The sequence below is a fragment of the Saimiri boliviensis genome, chromosome 2 (genome assembly GCF_048565385.1).
Source record: "Saimiri boliviensis isolate mSaiBol1 chromosome 2, mSaiBol1.pri, whole genome shotgun sequence".
NCBI lineage: Eukaryota > Metazoa > Chordata > Mammalia > Primates > Cebidae > Saimiri > Saimiri boliviensis.
The window spans coordinates 201881351-201902853 of record NC_133450.1 but is presented as its reverse complement, the minus strand read 5'-3'; the positions used below and the strand labels follow the sequence as shown (position 1 = coordinate 201902853).

Below are 21503 nucleotides of genomic sequence, written 5' to 3'. Positions count from 1 at the left end.
AACATGAGGAACTGAATGTAGCTGGTGAAAAAGCAGTCATGACACTCCAAATTAATTCTGTGACTTAAAAAAAAGAACAGTTTCTGTGCCTTAAGCTGTTGTCAGAACAGTTTGAAATTACAGATAGCAATTTGTCTATTTTTGTTATTTTAAGCTAACTTAACCTGAACAGATGGTTTTATAGCTAATATCCTACTGGATTTAAGCAAGTAAGGATAAACTCACTGTTTTTGTAAGTGTATAACTTAGGGCTACTACAAAATAATTTTTTGAGAATTAGAAAAGGCATCACAAAACTTTTAACAGGTTGAATGAAGCAAAGATTTTATTCAACTGAATCGTATTTTTTATCTTTAGTAACAAATCATTCCAGAATTATGAACCATTTTCTTAGTTGAGGATAGCATAGCTAATTATAGTCCTAGAAAATTATAGTTCTCTCTTTTAGGAAGCAAAGTTGGAGTCTGGTGCTATTTATATTTAGGGGACTGACGTCTTAAGCTTTACATAACTGAAACGAATGCATCTGACTGCATTCCAAAACAGTGTCCACTAGATGGCAAGCTTGGTTACATTATTAAGATGGTTTATTTACCTTTTCAGGCAATCAGTCCCCTTTCCATCATCATTAAACGCTTTAATAATTGTCATCATTAGTAAAAGCAAAAATAAAAATAATGAAAATGCAACTGAATTTAAAGAGTAATATAAGGTATAAAATTCTAAATGAAATAAAACGTAAAAAGTTTGAAGGTGGTCCTAACTTTCTTAAATGTTTTATCAATTGCTTTATAGTCAACTAGACCAAGGATGGAGATAAAGATGATGTGACCATTCAGGGAGGAACCAGAGAGATCATTGGTCATATTTGTTTATTCTCTCTCTCTCTCTCTCTCTCTCTCTTTCTCTCTCTCTCTCTCTCTCTCTCTGTGTGTGTGTGTGTGTATGTGTGTGTGTGTAACAGAGTTCCTTTATTTTCTGTCCTTCAACTTTTCCTATTTCTTTAATAGTAAACATCATGAGAAAATCTCAAAAGGGCTATGTTCCATGGGCAGATCCAAACCCCACGAGGCTATTTTGTTCTGTGGTGAAACTGGAGACAGAATAGTTAGTCAGAAGTAGCAAGTCATGGTAATAAGGGAAACAAACATATATGTGTGGGAAGATCTTTTTCCTTAAGGTATTAGTGATGATTTTCCTTCTTAAGCCAAATGGTCACATGAGTGTTTTGTTTTATTGTAATTTATACTTCATGTGCATGTATGTGAATCCGTACCCAATATGTGTTTGTGAGTATGTATGACTTAAATATATGTTTCAATTTTAAAAAGTTGGCTCCCTGCATCTGTTGGCCCCCTTTTCTCTACAAACCCTAGCCATTCTGGAACTCCTGCCCTACTGTGGGAATTTTCACCAGATCTCAGAGTTGGAGGAATCATCTCTGTGTGCTATCATCTCCAGAGAACTTTGGAATATATTTTTCAAAGAAATGTTGCTATTGGTGGTGGTGTGGTTTGTCCTGGTACTCTATTCTTCAGGTATACAGGCACCAGTGGACTAGCCTGGTAACTAACTAGTATGGAATATTTTCTCCCCTTCTGGGGAAATACATTCTGAGTTCCAAATAATTTACATGAAAACAAACTTTCTCTTTCAAAAATAGGGAACCATTGAACATATTAAATTCAGAATCCTACATATAATCTCTTTTCAACTTCTTGGGATATGGGATTAGCAGTTGGGATATCAATTAAACTAGTGTTGAAATTTAGCCTTCTAAGAGCAAATTAGTAAAAGGAATTGAATTCTGGAGTCATAACATGAGGAATGTACAGAAAACTACATATAGCAACTAATTTTAATATATCATTTCATACAAATAGTTCAAACATTATAAGAATCATGTTGAGCAGAAAGGCCAGGGAGACTTGGAGACATAATAATTGGATTCCAGGAATACTGCAAAAGTTGTCTTGAAGCCCTGGAAGCCCATGTGAAAAGAGGAGAGCAGCTATAAGCACGGAGGCCACAGAGCAGGCAGGGCACTGACCTGCTTTCTTTGGCTCCAGATTTCAAACTAACAACCTATTCAAAGCTGAACTCACCTACTAGTAGAGTATTTGCAATTGGTAAAATATTCAGTATGTAATTATTCAGTAATTACATACTGAATATTTTAAACTTTTGTAATACATACTTTGTTATGCTTTGTATTACTATTGTGTTTCCTTACATTTTAATATACTGCTTTTTAAGATAATCTTAATCTTTTTATTGTCACAGAAGAATAATGCAAACCTGAAATCATTAAAGCCAGACAAGCCTGACTCTGAGGTAAGACCTATTCCTACATCGAATCTGCCTTTTACAGCAACTGTGATAAAGTCATTGTGATTAAAATATATGTTTTGTAGGAGCAAGCCAAGATAGCAAAGCTTGGACTTAAGCTGGGTTTGCTCACCTCTGACGCTGACTGTGAAATTGAGAAGTGGGAAGATCAGGAGAATGAGATTGTTCAATATGGACGGAGCATGTCCAGCATGGCCTATTGTCTGTATTTATTTACTAGGTAAATGTATTTGTATTTTTTAAAATCAGTATAATGATATCTGGTGTAAAGAAAAAGTTCCATGTTAAATCATTGATAGGTTTAAAGTTAGTATGAAATATATGGTAAAAAGACTAAAAGTAGTTACTATGACAATTTACTTAAGTGAATGCAACAAGAAGACACATGTATTTAATTAGGATTTAAACTTAGAAGGGATCTTTTGCTAGGTTTCTGCCCACTCTTTCCATAATTGAAATAATTTTACATCCTGTTTTTTATTATCCTGCATATTAATGCCTCTCGCAGCCAGCATCAGTATGTTAAGAAAACATGCCTTTCATGCCTTTATACAGTGATTGATTAGATACAGATGAAGATTGATTAGACACAGATCAAAGAGTAGAGCTATGAGGCCTATGTCAATAGTGTGCCAAATCTCTGTGAGTCAGCATTCATTATATAGAGAATTCCCCTAATGTTAATGTTATCTGACCTACATTCTCTGTCTTGTTCGTATTCCAAGACTCTTGATCAAATGCCTTGTTGATGTCAATGTTAGTCATATTTTGGTCTTCCATTATAGTAATCTATACATAAGGTATAGTAATTCTGCTTAGTTAAAATCAGTTATCTGCTCAATAATACATTCTAGGATTTTCTCAAGGAATAACTTCAAGCTTTTCACTTAGTTTCTGAAGTCTATCTTTTTCATTTTTGGAAACCTGGAAAATACTTGATATCTCCAGTTTTCTGACTCCTCTCCTACTCATTCTGATTTTGAAAAGTTATCCACAGTGGAACATACCTGCAGGTTGTTTCAGTATTCTAGAAACTGAAGCTCAATTAAAGTACTGAAGGATCTTTACAACTGTATGGGCTTTGGGACTCAATAAATAGCACCCCCTTTTCCCACTCAAGTTTTGAACAAAATGAAAAATAAGCAAAAGAATAGGTAGATAGGAGCTGGTAACATTTATATGGATAAAGCTGATCTTGAAGAATATAGTTTTATCAATAAGCAATAAAGTTTTGAAAAATGATCCCTAGAATTACAAAGTCTTACCTCCTAGGGACACAATGTATCTCTATAAAACATGTGGAAGACCAGTTAACTCTCAAAGGCAGCTTCACTTCCAAGAGAAAAAGGAGAAAAGAAAAGGTTAATGTGTTCAATTTATTTTTTGCAAAGTCACCAGAAAGACTGAAAAGATGAGCATTTGCCCTTGTATGGGATGGGACAGGTGAGGCAGCAGAGAAAAGTGAGTGATGCTGTGCTGGTGAAGGTTCCTTCCCATAGAAGGATTAGGAGTGGAGAAGACACAGTCCCAAGCTAGGAGGCGTCATTTTCCTCTTGATGATTTCTTCTACCTTTTCTAGAGAGAGAATTCTCTGGAAGGAGAAGGCAGAAATGATAGGAGTTAGAGATTTTGCTGCTGTTTAACTCTCATTTGTCAGTAGCTTGCTATATTTTCCATCATTGGAGATCATTCCTTCAGTGGTTTCCTTCCATTGTTCTTAACTGTTGATAGCAAGCTTCTCCTGTGATTGAGTCCCAACATGAATTTGACCTTTTTAAGTTCATACCTTTTTAAAATCTGATGACCCAGGCCTCCAAAAGAATGCAAAATGGAACTCCTGTGTTTGCCCACAATAAATTTGCACAGACTGACTGAAATAACAAAAATCTCTGCTTTTGGCGGGAATCTAGCTAGTTATTTCCATGGTGATGAAAATCATGCTTTAAAAAAATGTTTTTGATAGTAAGACTTGGAGGAATATATTATTACTTAATGAAATAATTTGATATATAAAATCTTCCCAAATAAAGGGTTCATCAGTAGACTTCTTTTGTTATTTATTTATTTATTTATTTATTTTTGAGACAGTCTCACTCTTTCACCCCAGGCTACAGTGCAGTGGATGACCTCAGCTTACTGCAACCTCCACCTCCCAAGTTCAAGGAATTCTTATATCTCAGCCTCCCGAGTAGCTGAGATTACAGGCACACATCACGACACCCAGTTAATTTTTGTTGTTTGATTGTTTGTTTGGTTTTTGTTCTTTCGGAATGGAGTCTCGCTCTGTCGCCCAGGCTGGAGTGCAATGGTATGATCTTGGCTCACCGTAACCTCTGCCTCCCAGGTTCAAGTGATTCTCCTGCCTCAGCCTTCTAAGTAGCTGTGATTACAAGTGTGTCCTACCATGCCCGGCTAATTTTTGTAGTTTTAGTAGAGATGGGGTTTCACCATGATGGCCAGACTGGTTCTTGAACTCCTGACCTCAGGTGATCCACCTGCTTTGGCCTCCCAAAGTGCTGGGATTACAGACATCACCCACCGCGTCTGGCCTAATTTTTGTATTTTTAGTGTAGTTGGGGTTTTGTCATGTTAGCCAGAATGGTCTGACCTCAAGTGATCTGCCCACCTTCGCCTCCCAAAGTCCTGGGATTACAGACATGAGCCATTGTGTCTGGCCAACTTTTACAAAAAAAGATTATAGCATCCCCTTAATTAGTTCTTATTTCAGAGTATTTCAGAATGACATGCTCAGAATTTTCTGTTTCAATGTCAGAACAGTAGAGTGTATCCCGTGGACACTGGGAAATGTGAGGGGTTGGACTGTGAGGGGAAGCTCAGTGGAATGGGACTTCTTCCTAGAATGTAGTTATTGGATAGCACTGATGACGTTCAAGAAAAGAAAATGGATTTTTCTGTAATAGATAAATACCTTGTGGTGGTTTTTCCAGGCAGATTTATAGCCCCTCCTCAGAGTACTGTTTAAGGTTATCTTAATAATTTATATGATTTCCTAATGAGTTACATGTAATCATTCATATTTCTTAATAATTCATATATTTAAATTTTCTAGTGCCATATAGTTTTTTAAAATTTCAATTTTACTACTACCTTACAGTTTTAATGTGGTTTTTGCTTCATAATTTCATTTGACCTTCACAATAGTTTGTCAGAGAACAGGAATGATATGGTCACATATCCTATCTCTCTCTCTTTTTTTTTTAATTGTACTTTAGATTCTGGGGTACATGTGCAGATCATGCAAGATTGTTGCATAGATACATTCATGGCAAGGTGGTTTGTTGCCACCATCCCCCCATCACCTATCCCTGGCATTTCTCCCCATGTAATCCCTCCCCCACCCTCCATCCCACTATCCCTCCCATAGCTCCCCCAACATACTCCAGTGTGTGATGCTCCCCTGTTTGTGTCCAAGTGTTCTCATTGTTAAATACCTGCCTATGAGTGAGAACATGCGGTGTTTGATTTTCAGTTCTCGTGTCAGTTTGCTGAGAATGATGGTGGAAGTTTCATCCATGTCCCTACGAAGGACACAAACTCATCATTTTTTATGGCTGCATAGTATTCCATGGTGTATATGTGCCACATTTTCTTTGTTCAGTCTATCATTGATGGGCATTTGGGTTGGTTCCAGGTCTTTGCTATTGTAAACAGTGCCACAGTGAACATGCCTGTGTGTGTGTCTTTATAATAGAATGATTTATAGTCCTTTGGGTATATACCCAGTAATGGGATTGCTGGGTCAAATGGAATTTCTATTTCTAGATCCTTGAGGAATCGCCACACTGTCTTCCACAATGGCTGAACTAATTTACACTCCCACCAACAGTCTAAAAGTGATCCTATTTCTCCACATCCTTTCTAGCATCTGTTCTCCCGATTTTTTAATGATCACCATTCTGTCATGAGATGGTATCTCAATGTGGTTTTGATTTGCATTTCTCTAATGACCAGTGATGATGAGCATTTTTTCATGTTTGTTGGCTTCATATATGTCTTCTTTTGAAAAGTGTCTGTTCATATCCTTTGCCCACTTTTGGATGGGTTCGTTTCTTTTTTTTTCTTGTAAATCTGTTTCAGTTCTTTGTAGATTCTGGATATTAGCCCTTTGTCAGATGGGTAGATTCCAAAAATTTTTTCCCATTCTGTTGGTTGCTGGTTCACTCTAATGATTATTTCTTTTGCTGTACAGAAGCTCTGAAGTTTAATTAGATCCCATTTGTCTATTTTGGCTTTTGTTGCCATTACTTTTGGAGTTTTAGTCATGAAGTCCTTGCCTATGCCTATATCCTTAATGGTTTTGACTAGGTTTTCTTCTAGGGTTTTTATGGTGTTAGGTCTTACATTTAAGTCCTTAATCCATCTGGAGTTGCCCAGTTTCTGGTTTCTGCACATTGCTAGCCAATTTTCCCAACACCGTTTATTAAACAGGGGATCCTTTCCCCAGTGCTTGTTTTTGTCAGGTTTTTCAAAGATTAGATGGTTGTAGATGTGTGGTGTTGCTCCAGAGGCCTCTGTTCTGTTCCATTGGTCTATGTCTCTGTTTTGATACCAGTACCATGCTGTTTTGATTACTGTTGCCTTGAAGTATAGCTTGGAGTCTGGCAGTGTGATGCCGCCAGCTTTGTTTGTTTTGCTTAGGATTGTCTTGGCTATGCGGGCTCTTTTTTGGTTCCATATGAAGTTTAAAGTGTTTTTTTCCGGTTCTGTGAAGAAGGTCATTGGTAATTGGATGGGGATAGCATTAAATCTATAAATTACTTTGGGTAGTGTGGCCATTTTTACAATATTGATTCTTCCTAACCATGAGCATGGAATGTTTTTCCATCTGTTTGTGTCTTCTCTTATTTCCTTGAGCTGAAAAGCAACTTCAGCAAAGTCTCAGGATACAAAATCAATGTGCAGAAATCACAAGCATTCCTATACACCAATAACTGACAAACAGAGAGCCAAATCAAGAGCGAACTCCCATTCACAATTGCTACAAGAAGAATAAAATACCTAGGAATACAACTAACAAAGGAGGTAAAGGACCTCTTCAAGGAGAACTACATCTCCTATCTCTTTACTGGCAGAACTGGTTGCTACTAGATTCCAGATCTTCTGACTTATCCCTAGTCCATTGCTGTTCATAATGCATCTGGTTATTCTTACTGTAATTTACTTTTCATTTTTTAGAGTTCTTAATTCTTCTTGGTAATTTTTAATCTGCTGCTCCTCAATCTTCTGATGAAAATGGTAGCACAAATATTACTATGATTACTTTATTAACTTACAATTGAAAGTTAAGTGATATGCCTCATCAAGGTTAGATAACTGAGTTACTACTAGAGTTGAAATCAGTATTAGAAGTGAAATGTCCTGACTTTTGGTTTGATCCTTTTTCCATTATGTAACAAAGGCTTTTGGTCAAGACAATCAGATATCACAGATTTAATTTATGAAGCAAAATGAAAAAGGTTAAAAAGAGAAATGGAACTTAAATATAACTTGTCTGTTTAATTTTTTTATATTATGAAATTAACATATATAAGGTTTACTTGGGCAAAAATTATCCTAAGAAATAATTGTTAAATATTAAAATTGCTTTAAGAATAAACTTACAATATTTTCAGTCTATTCATATTATTCTTCAAAATCTGGGATCTGTTAATTCACAAATGCTCTAAAATTTTAATATTATAGAAACCAATTTTGAGGTAATAACTTTTTGTTACCTTTTTAACAATTCATTTTATTTTAGAGGTGAGGGGCCACTGAAAACTTCCCAGGATTTAATTCATCAACTAGAGGTATGCTTTGTTTCCATTGTATGCTAGTACTTTAATTTCAGGCTAAAAGTGGGTAATAACTGTTTTCTAGATGATTTATTAGACCATGTGTATATACTTACATCTGTACATACCTGTGTGCTACAGAGAACAGTAGAAAAGTAGAAAGGTAGATGGCTTGCAGTGACATTTTGCAAAACTTTCCTGATCTCATTGGAAACTTAAATATTATGAGCATAAAGTAGAATGAGCTTTATTGATAGTCAATAGATGCAATAATAAGCTTTATGTTTACATAAGTGGATGAAAATATCCTGCAAGCAGATACAAATCCAGAGTTCTAGAAAGACTTTTGGCCTCTTCATTATTGAATTGGATAAAATATATTGATTACATGAGATAATATATGAGAAAGCCTCTGTTAAAAGGCTTAAGACTATTAGAGGGTATTAAGTACATGTTAGTTTCCTTCTTTCCTTCTGTATTCATGATGATTTAGGGCATTAATGGAGAGACAGGTAATGCTAACACCCACTCTTATGCCATGTGTCTTAACAGGACTTAACAGGACATAGGTCCATCTGTAATTCTACTCCCTCTAGTTAGAGGCTTTAGATTGGCAGGTGGGTTGCAAAATTCCTTTTATGTTTTCCCTGATCCCCATGTTAGCCTGTTTGTCTCTCTACAACCAAGAGCATTCTTGTATGTAAATTTGAAATTTCTTTCACTTGATCACTCATATAGTTTCCTTTGGCATTCCCATTACATTTAAGGTTTGGAATCTCTATCACTTTATTACTCTTACATAGTTTTCTTTGGCATTCCCATGCACATCCACTTGAAACTGCAGAAAAGGGATTTCAGCTTAAGAGGATGATTATAAACATAATCAGAAGTATGATAGAAAACATGTCTTCTGGATTTTTCTGTAGACTATAAATGAGCTATTTCCCTTAAGATGGTTGAAATAAATTCTAGATTTTTTTTTTTTTTTCAGTTTGGCCCAAGTCCTTTCTGTTATACCACCCTGTAGGGGTGTTTTACTACAAAAGATCTACTACTTACCTTCTTCCTATGTGAGCTTAGTCATTAAACCAATGTCTATTGAATTGTCTCCAAACTGTGATTAACATGAAATGGCATACTTCATTCAACAAGTATTTATGGAACTTGTGGTATATGCCAGACCTGGGGGGAAATAGCCCTGTGGAGAAAAGTGAACAAAGCAAGCTCCTGCCCCTACAGAACTTATGATGTAGCAGCAGAATATAGACAATAAAAATCTAAGTATTCCATGCACATATGTAAATACTTGGAGATAAAATCATGTAGGACTAGAATACAGAGGTAATAGAGGGGTGATCAGAAAAGACTTCTCTAAGGAGGTAATGTTTGTGTACAGACAGTAATGAAGTGAGAGAGTTGGATGGATAAATGAGGGAGAGGATTTTAGATGGCCAAAACAAGTGCAAAGCCCTGAGATGCAGGGGTAGGACTGGGTATATCAGAAGAGTCAGGAGGCAGTTATAGATGGGAGTGAAGTGAGCCAGAAGGAAAGTGGTAAAATATGATGCTTCTGTAGGCCATGGGGAGAACTTTGACTTTTTTTCCCTGCCAAGGATGACTGTAAACCCATTCAGGGTTTTGAGAAGTATGATCCAATTATGTTTTAAGTAAGGTTTTTGGCTTGAGCAGCAGAGTAAGTGGTAGTGCTATTTACTGAGACAGGGAACACTCAGCGAGAACACCAGATTTAGAGGATGGAAATGGAGCATCTTGTTTTGCACAGGTTGAGTACAAAGGTCAGGTAGAATATACACTTGCCCCGCCCCACCCACCCATCTGCAGGTTTTGCATCTGCAGAGTCAACCAACTACGGATTGAAAATATTCAAAAAAGTGTAAAACAGGCTGGGTGCAATGGCTGTCTCCTTGGGAGACCAAACTGGGAGGATCACTTGAGTCCAGGATTTTGAGACCAACCTGGGCAACATAGTGAGACCTTATCTCTACAAAAAATAAAAATAAAAAAAAAACCTAATAGGGCATGGTGGCACACACTATAGTTCTAGCTACTCGGGAGGCTGAGGCAGGAGGATCTCTTGAGCCTGGGAGGCCAAGGTTGTAGTGAACTGTGATCACAATACTTCACTCCACTCCACTCTGAGCAACAGAGTGAGACCTTGTCTCAAAAAAAAAAAAAAAGGAAAGAGGAAGAAAACCAATAAAACATAACAACAGTAAAAAAAAAAAAAAAAAAGAAAGAAAAAAAATACATTTTAACAGGTTAGAGTTCCAAGGGGGGAAAAATAATACAGTATAACTACAATTTACTTAGCGTTTACATTAACTTAGGTATAGAGATGAGATGATTTAAAGTATATGGGATGATGAGTGTAGGTTATATGCAAATACTACACTGTTTTATGTAAGAGACTTAAGCATCTACAGATTTTGGTATCCTTGGAGAGATCTTCAAACCAATCTCCCATGGATCCTGAGGGATGATTATATGAGACTGATGTCAGGATAGTTCAGGAGTGGAGACAGAGACTTGGTAGTTATCAGCTTTAAGGTAGTTTTAAAACCATCATACTCTATGAGACAGACATGGATTTTGTCCCCAAGGGGTGTATAGGCTAGAAGGAAAGAGAAAATTTGCAGAATAGAAAGTGGTAACATGAAGTGATAAGGAACACATGGGGAAGTGAATCATTTAGTTTGGTTGGAATCTAGATGTAAAGCTTACTGGTTTCCCTTTTAAAGGGAAGGTTACAAAGTATGACTTTATCCAATGATGGCAAAGTGTTAAGCCTTTTGAATAGAGGGTAAAAATTAACCCTGGAATTATTGCCTCTTCCTTCTTAGTATTCTTTATTATAAAGACCTATTATTTTTATTCACAAATCACTCTCAGTTTTTTCCTGTGCTCTTCATTATTACTACTGCCACCTAAAGCTAAGTCTTCCTCCCTTTACTCCCTTGGTATCTCACTCTAAAATATTCTGCAAACCATTTTAACATCATATCCTAAATACTTCTATCTTACTTAGCCAACCTTATTTTTCACTGTTCTTCTCCATCATCCTGTTCATCTCACTAAATTATAGAATTCATGGTACATGGTGACTAGTGAAAATTAATCTGAAAAAACAGCAACAAACCTGGATTGGTTCTCTCAAATATCTGGTTATGGAATATGTATGGGTGACAAATTTTGTCTTACCTAGATGGAAGTGGGAAAGTCCTAACCCTTTTGACCTCATGTTCCAAAACTCATCATCCTTTTATAATTGGGCATATTTGAGATGAGCTCTAGGTCCCTCGAGTAATCTAGACATAATTTGTGTGGCTGAATATCAGGTCTTTGTGACCCTCCAGAATAATTGGAAGTCTGGTGTAGAGAAGCCTCTCCAGGGATGGATTCTGCATCTGGTCTGTGAAAACTCCTTCTGAAACATTTAAACCCTTGTGTATTCCTGGTACAGTGAAAAGTTAAGGAGTTCCATGACAGACTTTTTATGGCTAGGCTTTATTTTTAAAATTCTATGTAAAAATTATTAGTGTATTTCTTACCAACTATCCATAAAAATCAGTCTAAAATAGGTTGTTTTCTCTTTCTACCAGGTTTTTGCTGCAGAGGGTTTAAAGCTTACCTCCAGTGTACAAGCTTTTTCAAAACAGGTAACATATGTCCACCTGTCTGGTGCTGGTGGTGGTATCATGTATACCCACTTTGGAGGTATAATATCAAGGTATAAAGGTATTTAAGGTATTAAAGATGGAGTTTTGTTGTGGGCTGTTATAACTTGCTAAATTACATTTCAGCTGAAAGACGATGACAAGCTTATGCTTCTCCTGGAAATAAACAAGCTAATTCCTCTATGCCACCAGCTCCAGACAATAACTAAGTCTTCTTTGCAGAATAAAGTATTTCTAAAGGTAAAGTATTTTGAAGTTAAACTTTCACACATCTATCTTTATCAGGTTAGTGAAAGCCCCTCTTTCTTCAAATAAAGCGTTAATACCCACAGAAGGGCAATTTATTTCCTTTTTTCATGCCTTGTCTACAAGAATCATTTATTATCTACCATTGTAACTGACCCCAGGGAGTAGCAGATTCACCAAATAGTTTTTTGACATGATTAATTCCATAGCACTGAGCAGCTACTATACAATTCTGAAGTCATTACCTGTCTAACTAGGACACAGGTGCCTCAAGAGTCTGGTCTCCTATAATTTGTCTGAGAGAATATGGGCTTGTGCCCACAAAGCAGAGTGCAGGGGATTGCAAAGGATGGGATTTAATTCCACTATTTGGGATGTTTTGAGAAGTCCATAAACAGCCTGCAGTAGAATGATTGATTTTCCACCCACTCTTTCTGCTGGGGTTCCATGAGATAGTGACCCCTGTACCTGTGTCCTGGGGCTTTAAGTCAGCTCATGTGCCTAAATCCATATACCTTTCAAGATCCTTTAGATTTCCATATGGAGAAAATTTTATTATGTTAAAACTAAATAAATGATAAAGTTTTTAAAGTACTACTGTTAGAATATCATGTGCATGCTTTTTGTCACTGTAGGTTGACAAGTGTATTACAAAGACAAGATCCATGATGGCTCTCTTAGTTCAACTTCTTTCACTTTGTTATAAACTGCTGAAGAAGGTGAGGTAGTTTTTCTATTTAGACTCATACTTTAAAAATTGGTTTAAGGGAAAATGCAATAGAAAATAGTTACTGCTTAATTTTGTCATTTTTTTTTTTCAGAGTGAAACAAACTAATTGTCTTAACTCTTTCCAGCTTCAGACGGAAAATAACAGATGGGTCTCAGTTACAAATAAGGACACCATGGATGGTAAAACTTGAGAAGCTTTTAGGGTCAGATCTCTGGAACATCATGTGGTGAAGCTGACATTTTTAAAAAGCAAATGATCCTTTATCTTTTCAGAAATTCATCAGTTTTATAAAGAAAACAGTAATGAAATTTTGCTTTATTTTCTGATCATGAAACTGATTGTGAAGCTTTTTGACAACTAATAAATGCCATGGTAATTGCTAGATTCTAATTGTAGTGTGATTTTAAAATTGCACTAGTGTTCTTTAAAAGTCAAACCAAATATACCAACTGTCTCAATGACAATTTAATCCAAAGATGGTATTTTGAATATGTGCTCACCTTTGGCATATTTTACCCTAACTGTTTTCTTTCTTTCTTTATCATCTGGAACACTAATTTCAGCAGGAAACATACATAGTCTGGGTGAACGCAGGGTTCTCCTTAAACCCGTGGACTCTTCTTCAATCCCTGTTTTCTGATGACCCTGTCCCAGATCATCCATGCAAGCAGCAAACTTTTTTCCCTAATAAGCATTTTATACAGCAGGGGTGGGTCTGCTGTGCTATATCTCTTGCCTACTCCCAAAAGCAAGGTAATGGAACCCCACAGAATCTTGGAACAACTCCTGGAGGATATGAGATGTGTTTTTGGTTCTAGTTCTAGCATAGCTGGCCAGCCTGCCCTGAATGTTAGCTAGAATTCTAAGCCTATCTTATAGATTTAAAAAATATTTTGAACTTTCTCAGTATTGATTAATGGAATGGAAGATAAAGACAGAATAAGGAAACCAAGAAGCTATTTAAATTCAGAATAATCACTTTATATATATATATATATATATATATATATAAAGTGATTATTCTGAATATATATATATATATATATATATATGGTTCACCATAAAACAAAAAACATCTTTCTTTAGTCTTTTTAATTGAGGAGTTTGAAACTTTTCTTGCTTTTGTGGGTGGGGTTATGATTGAGGATCTGGTTTATAGATCTCCTCATGATAAAGTATGGCCACTTTGTGTTGGACTCCAGTCATAGTGCTTGTATCCTAATGCTTTGACATTCATTTGGAAATCTTAACAGGGCACATCAGTTGCCAAATGGCAGTAGATAATATAAGCTTATCTGATTATCTTTATCTGAGTCAGCCACCACAATCAGTATTCACAAAAGATCCATACGGAAGAACCACAGTACTGCCAATTGACCATAGCTAGTCAATATTTTATTGAAGAAAATTTTCACTGTAGTCCTTTCGGAGAAAATGTGATACACTCAGCTTTGTTAATAACCTTTGTAAAATCCTTCCTTACATAGTTCAAAATCATTAAGAACAATTTTTTATTCTCTGAAACCAAAGTATTCTTTTAAATTATAACATAAATTTAGAGAATGATGTGAAATATTATACACAATTCTTTTACTATGTTTAGTGTCTTTGTGCTACTTAAAGTGAGGATCTGCTGTTTGTGTTTATATTTTCAGCTAATAGCACCATCATGGAGGTGTTTTTCCACTTACTACATGTATCGTGTCTGATGGGTATATTTAGGGGGCTAGTCATGCTGGCACTCAGATTATAAGTTTTTTCCTATGAACCAAAATGATCTTTAAGTTTCATTTACAAAATCATACTTAAAAATCCCAACCCCCATTTGCACTTTCATTAGAGAATTTTTTGCACACCTGAAAAAACAATATTCTCTAATGAAAGAGCAAGTGGGGGTTGAGAAGGGGTAATTTATGACTTCAACAGCATAAGAGGATAGATAACCAATGGAATTTATACATCAAATGATTTCTTCTATATAAAAATGTATTTTACTAAAAAAACAGGGATATTGAAATATGTTACAGCCCTTACAGAAAAATAGGTTTTATAGTCCTTTTATTTGAAATTCAGTGTAAATCAACCTTAAACTATAAATTCATAGTTTTTTTTTTTTTTAGCTTAAATGATGTGAAAGCATTTGTTCCACTCAGAGCCTTCTATGCTTCTATGCCTTTGAATGACATATTCTCAGTAACTTCTTAGCTGGTAGAGTATTGAGACTGAGTGACTACGTTGTGCATATTTCAAGAATTAGCTTTCCACTATATTATAACACATTTCCTAGAAAAGCCTTTGTATTTTTCATAGCCTCTTCACATATCCTTCATTTAAGAAGTCATAGTGTTACAGTTTTACTTTGTTTCAGAGGCGAAGGCCATCTTGCTGGCATAAGGGGGACAGAAGATATAATATACTCTACACTCCAGTCTCTTCCCTATAACCTAAAAGGGAGAAGAGCTGAGGCAGATGGGCTAGGACTAGGCTTTTTGGTAGACACATTATAGCAGATTGGGTAAGAAGGGTGGATTAGGTTTTTTTAAACTTCAAACTGATAGGCAAGTGAGGCAAAAGCAATAACTCTATCATAATGTTCAAACAGAAGTAAGTTAAAATGCAGTATAGTTATCCCTTGGTTTACATAGGGGATTGGTTCCAGGACCTTCCACATATACCCAAATCTGCACATAACTCAAGTCCTGCAGTTGGCCCTTCAGAACCTGAGTATATGAAGCTGCTCTGTAAGAGAGTTTCTTGTTTGTTAACGATATATTTTTGATTCGTTTATAGTTAAAAACAATCCATGTAAAAGTGGACCCTTGCAGTTCAATCCCATGTTGTTCAAGGGTCAGATGTATTTACTTTGGGATTATGGGATGATGGGTAAATTATTTTTACTTGGCTACTTAAAACTTCTCTGTATTTTCTAAATTTTCTTCAAAGAGCTTTGTTTGTTTGTTTTTAATCAGAAAAAAACCCTTGCATGCCAGTTGTTAGATGCAAGAGAACAGCATGAGTACACAGGCAGCCAGATCTGGCAGGCTGAAGGCAAATGGGAATCAAGGCTCATTATGCAAGACAGAGAGAGAAAATGAAGTTAAGTGAAGCACTAGGCCTCCCCTGCATACGGCTGGCGGTTAGGCATGCTTTGCATATACTGCTTCTTTTCCTTTAGTGCACAGATGGTTTAGGCCAGGTAACAAGAATCCCGCCTTGCTTTTTGCTCCATGTCAATCCTCATGACGTAGCTGTTGTGGCATTAATGCGTTTCACCATGACTTCTTCATATTGTTTTTGTGTCAGTAACCCTTCTGTTATACTTTTACTTTCTTCAAATTTCGGTAACACAACTGCAATGTAGCCTTCGGTAGATGGCTGGAAAGGAAAGAACATTTAGTACTGTCAAATGATGAAAAAAAATCCAATGAAAGGTACGTGGACAAATCATACTTTTTCTCTCTTTTACCTTTTCTTGAAGAATAGATGGCTTATGGAGAATGTTTTCATTCACTTCCATCAAACGTCCTCTAACACAACTATTAAAAAAATTTAAGATTTCAACATGTTAGTAAAAAAAAAAAAAAAAAAAAAAAAGGAATTCTTTTAAAGAAAAAAATATTGCCTCCCTTTGGTCTCCTAAATAGTGGCTAAAAAGTTACTCACCTAGATACAGTATATTCTTCACCATCTGAGCAGTAAATCTTACAGAGAGGTGCAAGTTCTGTTAGAAACTGTGCCCCCTGTGTAATGAGAGAGAAGAAGTAATCAATTGATGGACATTTCCACTTTCCTTTGAGAAGTAGCCCTTAGGTGTATAACAGGATGTATTCCTGGAACTGGTGTTTTAAATCAAAATGACTTAAGTATATAAAATCCCTTTATTAACTTCAAAACATATATGAATGTAAGTACCTACTATGTGCCACATGCCATCCTAGGCTCTAGGGATAAAAAGCTAAGACACATGATATATGGGAATTTAGTTACAGACTAACAATATATTTTATCAACTGCAAATGAGAAGGTTACATATAACCAGGTATAAGGATATCAAAAGTGTGGGAAAATCCATCAACAAGAAATCATATAAAATTCAACATGACAGAGTATGACAGCAATATTGTATAACGTTAGTTTTATTAAGATTCCTACCTCATTTTAATATTAGAACTTAATAACTAAAGGAACTTATTTACCAGGATCAATTACTAAGGTTTTTTTGAAGAAGGGATATTTTTATTTTTTTTGTCCTCCTCTCTCTTTTTAAATCCCTAGTATGTTAGTAAGGGATATTTTTCTAATTAAGAAAAACAAAAACAAAGCATGCAATTGAGGAAATGTGGAAAATAAAGTTTTAAGTAGCAAAATAATTTACCCATTAGTCAATACTACATTTTGGTGTATATGTGTTTGAATGTTATAGGATGGTTATTGTTTCATGTACTCCAATACATGGATATACCTGGCGAGGCTCTGACAAGTATCTACAGGGAGGCTCATGAAAACCAGTGCAGGCATGTTTCATGTGTTGCCCTCTTTTTCCTCAGGAATTTTTCCTGTAGTGGACATAGGCATTTGAGGTTAAGATGCTCTTCTTTATGACCCTTTTATTTAACCACTCCAAGCATTTTTAGATGGGATTCAGATATTACTACATTAGCTTCACTCCTCTGGACATGCATTCTTCATTTCAAAATACTAGAGTCATTGTGACTGTCTGCTTCTGGAAGGAAGGGGATGGCTTGTGTCAAAAGAGCAGACACAAAAGAGCTAGGTCTGTGCCAAAAGAGCAGAAGTGTTTGGATGCCTTTTTATCACCTCCTTTGGGAGAATGACTGGCAGTTCTGAGATCCAGTGAAAACTTATCTGTAGTGGGTTGAATATGCAGGTTCCTCTCTGTTCACTTGTAACAATAGTGTTACTTTTTTTTTTTTTTTGAGACAGGGTCTTGTTCTGTCATCCAGGCTGGAGTGCAGTGGTACCATCATGGCTCACTGCAGCCTTGACTCCTGTGCTTAAGCAATCCTCCCACCTCAGCCTCCTGGGTAACTGGAACTATAGGTGCATGCCACCAGGTCCAGCTAAGTTAAAAAAAATTGTTTTCTTGATAGAAATGAGGTCTTGTTATGTTGCCTAGGTTTGTCTCAAATTCCTGGCCTCAAGTGATCCTCCCGCCTCGGCTTCCCAAAGTGCTGGGATTATAGGCATGAGCAACTATACCTGCCTTAAGTGTTACTACTATGGACCGAGATTTATCATAGAAACTTCAGAAGTCTTAAGTGTTACACTTATTGTAACTTGTAGACTTTATCTTTTAAGAAAGATGCCTGCGTTTCTAAGTCCACTAGTTTCTTAAGTGAGGAAAAATCAGTAATTGTAAGGTACATTATTAGGGGACTTCAGGCCTACAAAGGGGGGTTTAAGTAAGGGTCCCCTGGAATAGTGAGAGCAATCAACTCTTAGTATAAGCTCAGTAAATGAAGGACTTAAATCATTCACAGGATCTTTCCCAACCAGTGGGTTTGTCAAGACATTTTAATATGTCATTAAATTCTCCTTGGTGTGATACTCTTTTAATAATCTGTCCATCTGTCCATCTTGTGTAGAGTTATAGAGGATATAGAATTCTGTATAACTGAGTATTGTGTGCAGGTACAGGGGGTGGGTAAATGTGTATTACACTGACAATACTTTAGAAATGGAAAAATAGTAAGGAGAAATATATATTTTCTTGTATTCATGTTTTTGTTGTTGTTGTTGTTGTTGTTGTTTTGTGGGGGGAGACAGAATCCCACTCTGCTGCCCAGGCCTGGAGTGCAATGGCACGATCTCAGCTTACTGCAACTTCCACCTTCTAGGTTCAAGCCATTCTCCTGCCTCAGCCTCCTGAGTGGCTGGGATTACAGGTACTCATTACCACGCCTGGCTAATTTTTGTATTTTTATAGAGATGGGATTTCACCATGTTGGCCAGGCTGGTCTTGAACTCCTGACCTCATGATCCACCCACCTTGGCCTCCCAAAGTGCAGGGATTATATGTGTGAATCACTGTGCCTGGCCCCCCCCCTTTTTTTTTTTCTTCTTACTCCCTTGGGAATTTTTTTCTGTTTAATTTATATATGGAAATATATGGTAAAGAAGAGTTGGTCACATATATTTTACAGAACTCAAGATACTAATTTAATACAACTAGAAGCAATAAAATATCTTGTTATATTGCTATTAGAGTTCTCCTTTCAAAGGCCTGCCTTCCACCTCCTCCATCCTGGGCATTATAGGGATAATAGCACAGAACGTAATATAACAGATATTACACCTCCTGAGATACCTAATTTTTGGGAGTCTGAGAATTTCTTTAGGTTAAAGTGTACCTAAAATCAGCACCTCAAACTGCTAGAGAAGTATGCTAAGCATATGCTACTGGATTCTAAGGTTCATTGTATCTATCATCACCATGAATATAGAGGATGTAAGTAGATAATCACAGAATTACAGGAACATACCCGCTTAAATTTCCCAGAGACCTTGTTCTGAAGTCTGCTACAGTTGGTACTGATCTGATAGGAAATGCTTTTAATTGTTTTTCCACTTTGAAGAACTGGATGAGATTCTGCCAATGTGATGACACATATTCTACAAGGAGAAAAAAAAAATGGTCCTGTGTAATTGCTTGGAATAATAATTTTTCCTCCCATAAATCCTATTTGAATAAGAATATATGAACTGGTATTTGTTTAGTCAAACTATCATCTTCCCCCTTTTTTCTCTGGTTATTACTGGAGCATAACTGTAGAATGGAGAATACAATAATAAAAGAGAAAACGAGATTGAATTTCTTTCCCAGGAAAGGGAAGTGTGTCAGAGGTCTTTAGGTAGGGTAGCACTGGGGTAGAAGACAAAGAATATGCCTGTGTATACGAGATACCATATATTTCTCTATCATAGCCCTTTCTGTGGGCTCTAACAGTTTAGTAGTTGGGCACAGGCTGGCCACTTTAGGTAGCAGCTGATGATGTGGTCCTCCATTTGGATGTTTGAGTAATCAAATTTATTTGTTGAGAGTGGCCAGGCACTGGAATATTCATTCTTGCCAAACTCCTTTAATAATACCATTTCAACACAGTAGAAGATAATTAATGCACGTTTGTTTAGTGAACATTTGTTCAATCCAAGACAATACCAGGCAAAAACAGCAGGCTACAATACCAGAAGAAAAAAGTTTTTGATCATTTAAAATTCCTAATTTGCTTACCGGTTAGAGTGCTGTAGTATACAGTGATCCTCACAAGATTTTCCTTTGACATCTAGAAATAAATGAGTCTGAAATCAATATTTACTACCACTATGTGGTACTTTCTTTGGGTCATGGAGATAGTTAATAATGAAGATGACACATACATGCTACGTGCTGATCACTGGTATCCCTTCATTACTCAAAAAGACATACTTAAAGGCTTCCTATAAAATATTTAAAGAGCCCTGGCCCACACAGAATAATTTACTCAATGTTAAGGTAATTAATTCCTTGCTCCATCTTATTTTACCCTCACTTCAAAATGAGTACACACAGCATTTTTACTAAGAAAATCCAATTAGCATCCCATTCTTTATGATATAGCACTATATTTTTTTGGTGGTGGTTTCCAGGACTGTCCTGATGTTGGTGCAGCATGTCCGACATTCTGGGAAACCCCTCAGTCATGGGTGAACTGGGACAGTTGGCCACCCTATTTTGGGCCAACAGAAAATATGCTACAATGTATTTTTTAAACTGAGTATACCTATTATCACTGAATGAAAGGAAGAAACTAGGGGTTAGCGGAGAGTCCTCAACGATGCTCCCGCCACTGGTACTGCTTACACAAAAAGAATACCTGCTTCTAAGTGGCAGATGAACAATACCGGTCTCCTTAAGTAAATGTGTAGATTTTGCCCCTCAATCCCTCCAGGCACTTAAGGACTGTTGTAACTTAGTCCTCTGCCTACCTCCGGGGCCTCCGTTTAGAGTACTCATCTTCCGCGAGCAACACCCTAGAGCTCGCACTGCAATCGCTGGCCCCAGAATGTGCCCTGCTGTATTTCAGGCCACCAGGTCTTTGAAAATGCCATTTCCTGGGCCTAGACGGAACACAGAAGTCCAGTTCCTTCTGACGCGGGGAGGGAGCGCCAGGGAGAGCGCGCGTGGTTTATGATCTGTCAACGTAGCCTCCACAGCATTAGGCCAATGCAGCCAATCAGAGATCAACATTACTCCTCACTTACCTGCTTTGTACCAGCGAGTGAAGTACCGATCCACGAGCGAAGGCACCGCCGGCTCCGCGGCTTCGGAATCGGTAGCCATGGCGACCTCCGGCGCCGCCACCCCAGCCCTCCCGGACCCAAGCGCTTTCACCGCGCAGCCAGGACTAGAAGTGCTCTTCCGGCGCGCGGCGTCTGTTGTGCGCACGCGCGCTGCTCCCTGCTCCGCAGGCTCCGCCCCCCCATTGCTGTGCTTTGAAGTCCTACATCAAAACAGATCAAATACAAAAGTAGGGCAGGTGGGCAAGGGGACAGAGGGAGAGCGGATGCGACCAATGTAGCTCCTCCACCTCTACGGTGCCAAGGCTACAAAGAAGGCCAGCCGCCGTAGGTGACCGGGGAAGCCGGCCAGGCCACGCCCCCTCCGCCTGCGGTGACGTCACTCACGC

At 37.2% G+C, this 21503-nt stretch overlaps 2 protein-coding genes across 4 annotated transcripts in view; one reads left to right on the top strand and one right to left on the bottom strand.

Annotated features, from left to right (window-relative positions):
• Positions 1–13206, top strand: part of CTNNAL1 (catenin alpha like 1) — a 72205-nt gene extending 58999 nt beyond the window's left edge. The window contains exons 13-19 of one of the 2 annotated variants that reach the window (XM_039474649.2): positions 2284–2334; positions 2415–2569; positions 8111–8159; positions 11765–11821; positions 11966–12079; positions 12721–12804; positions 12907–13206. In XM_039474649.2, the coding sequence (XP_039330583.1) occupies positions 2284–2334; positions 2415–2569; positions 8111–8159; positions 11765–11821; positions 11966–12079; positions 12721–12804; positions 12907–12921 (525 nt within the window). In that variant the 3' untranslated portion in view covers positions 12922–13206. The remainder of the gene's footprint in view (positions 1–2283; positions 2335–2414; positions 2570–8110; positions 8160–11764; positions 11822–11965; positions 12080–12720; positions 12805–12906) is intronic. The other variant, XM_039474648.2, reaches the window with a different exon arrangement.
• Positions 3734–21459, bottom strand: ABITRAM (actin binding transcription modulator). 2 transcript variants are annotated; one of them, XM_003925250.4, is made up of 6 exons: positions 21079–21449; positions 20069–20120; positions 19320–19449; positions 16480–16556; positions 16283–16352; positions 13904–16191 (listed from the first exon to the last, which is right to left on the bottom strand). In XM_003925250.4, the coding sequence occupies exons 1-6, from the start codon at positions 21155–21157 to the stop codon at positions 16054–16056; spliced, it is 546 nt and encodes a 181-aa protein (XP_003925299.1). In that variant the 5' UTR covers positions 21158–21449; the 3' UTR covers positions 13904–16053. The 2 variants fall into 2 exon arrangements, with proteins under 2 accessions (XP_074251237.1, XP_003925299.1); XM_074395136.1 differs by lacking the exons at positions 13904–16191; positions 16283–16352; positions 16480–16556 and adding an exon at positions 3734–3940 and having other exon boundaries at positions 21079–21459.
• Positions 21460–21503: the final 44 nt, after the last annotated feature.

Bases quoted from the DNA above. Each gene is read 5' to 3' on its own strand.
- ABITRAM (XM_003925250.4), bottom strand. From the start codon at position 21,157: ATGGCTACCGATTCCGAAGCCGCGGAGCCGGCGGTGCCTTCGCTCGTG. The intron at 16,557-19,319 runs GTATGTTCCTGT...CTCATTACACAG, and splicing joins TCTCTGGGAAATTTAAGCGG to GGGGCACAGTTTCTAACAGA. The intron at 16,353-16,479 runs GTGAGTAACTTT...TTTTTTTAATAG, and splicing joins GAAGAATATACTGTATCTAG to TTGTGTTAGAGGACGTTTGA.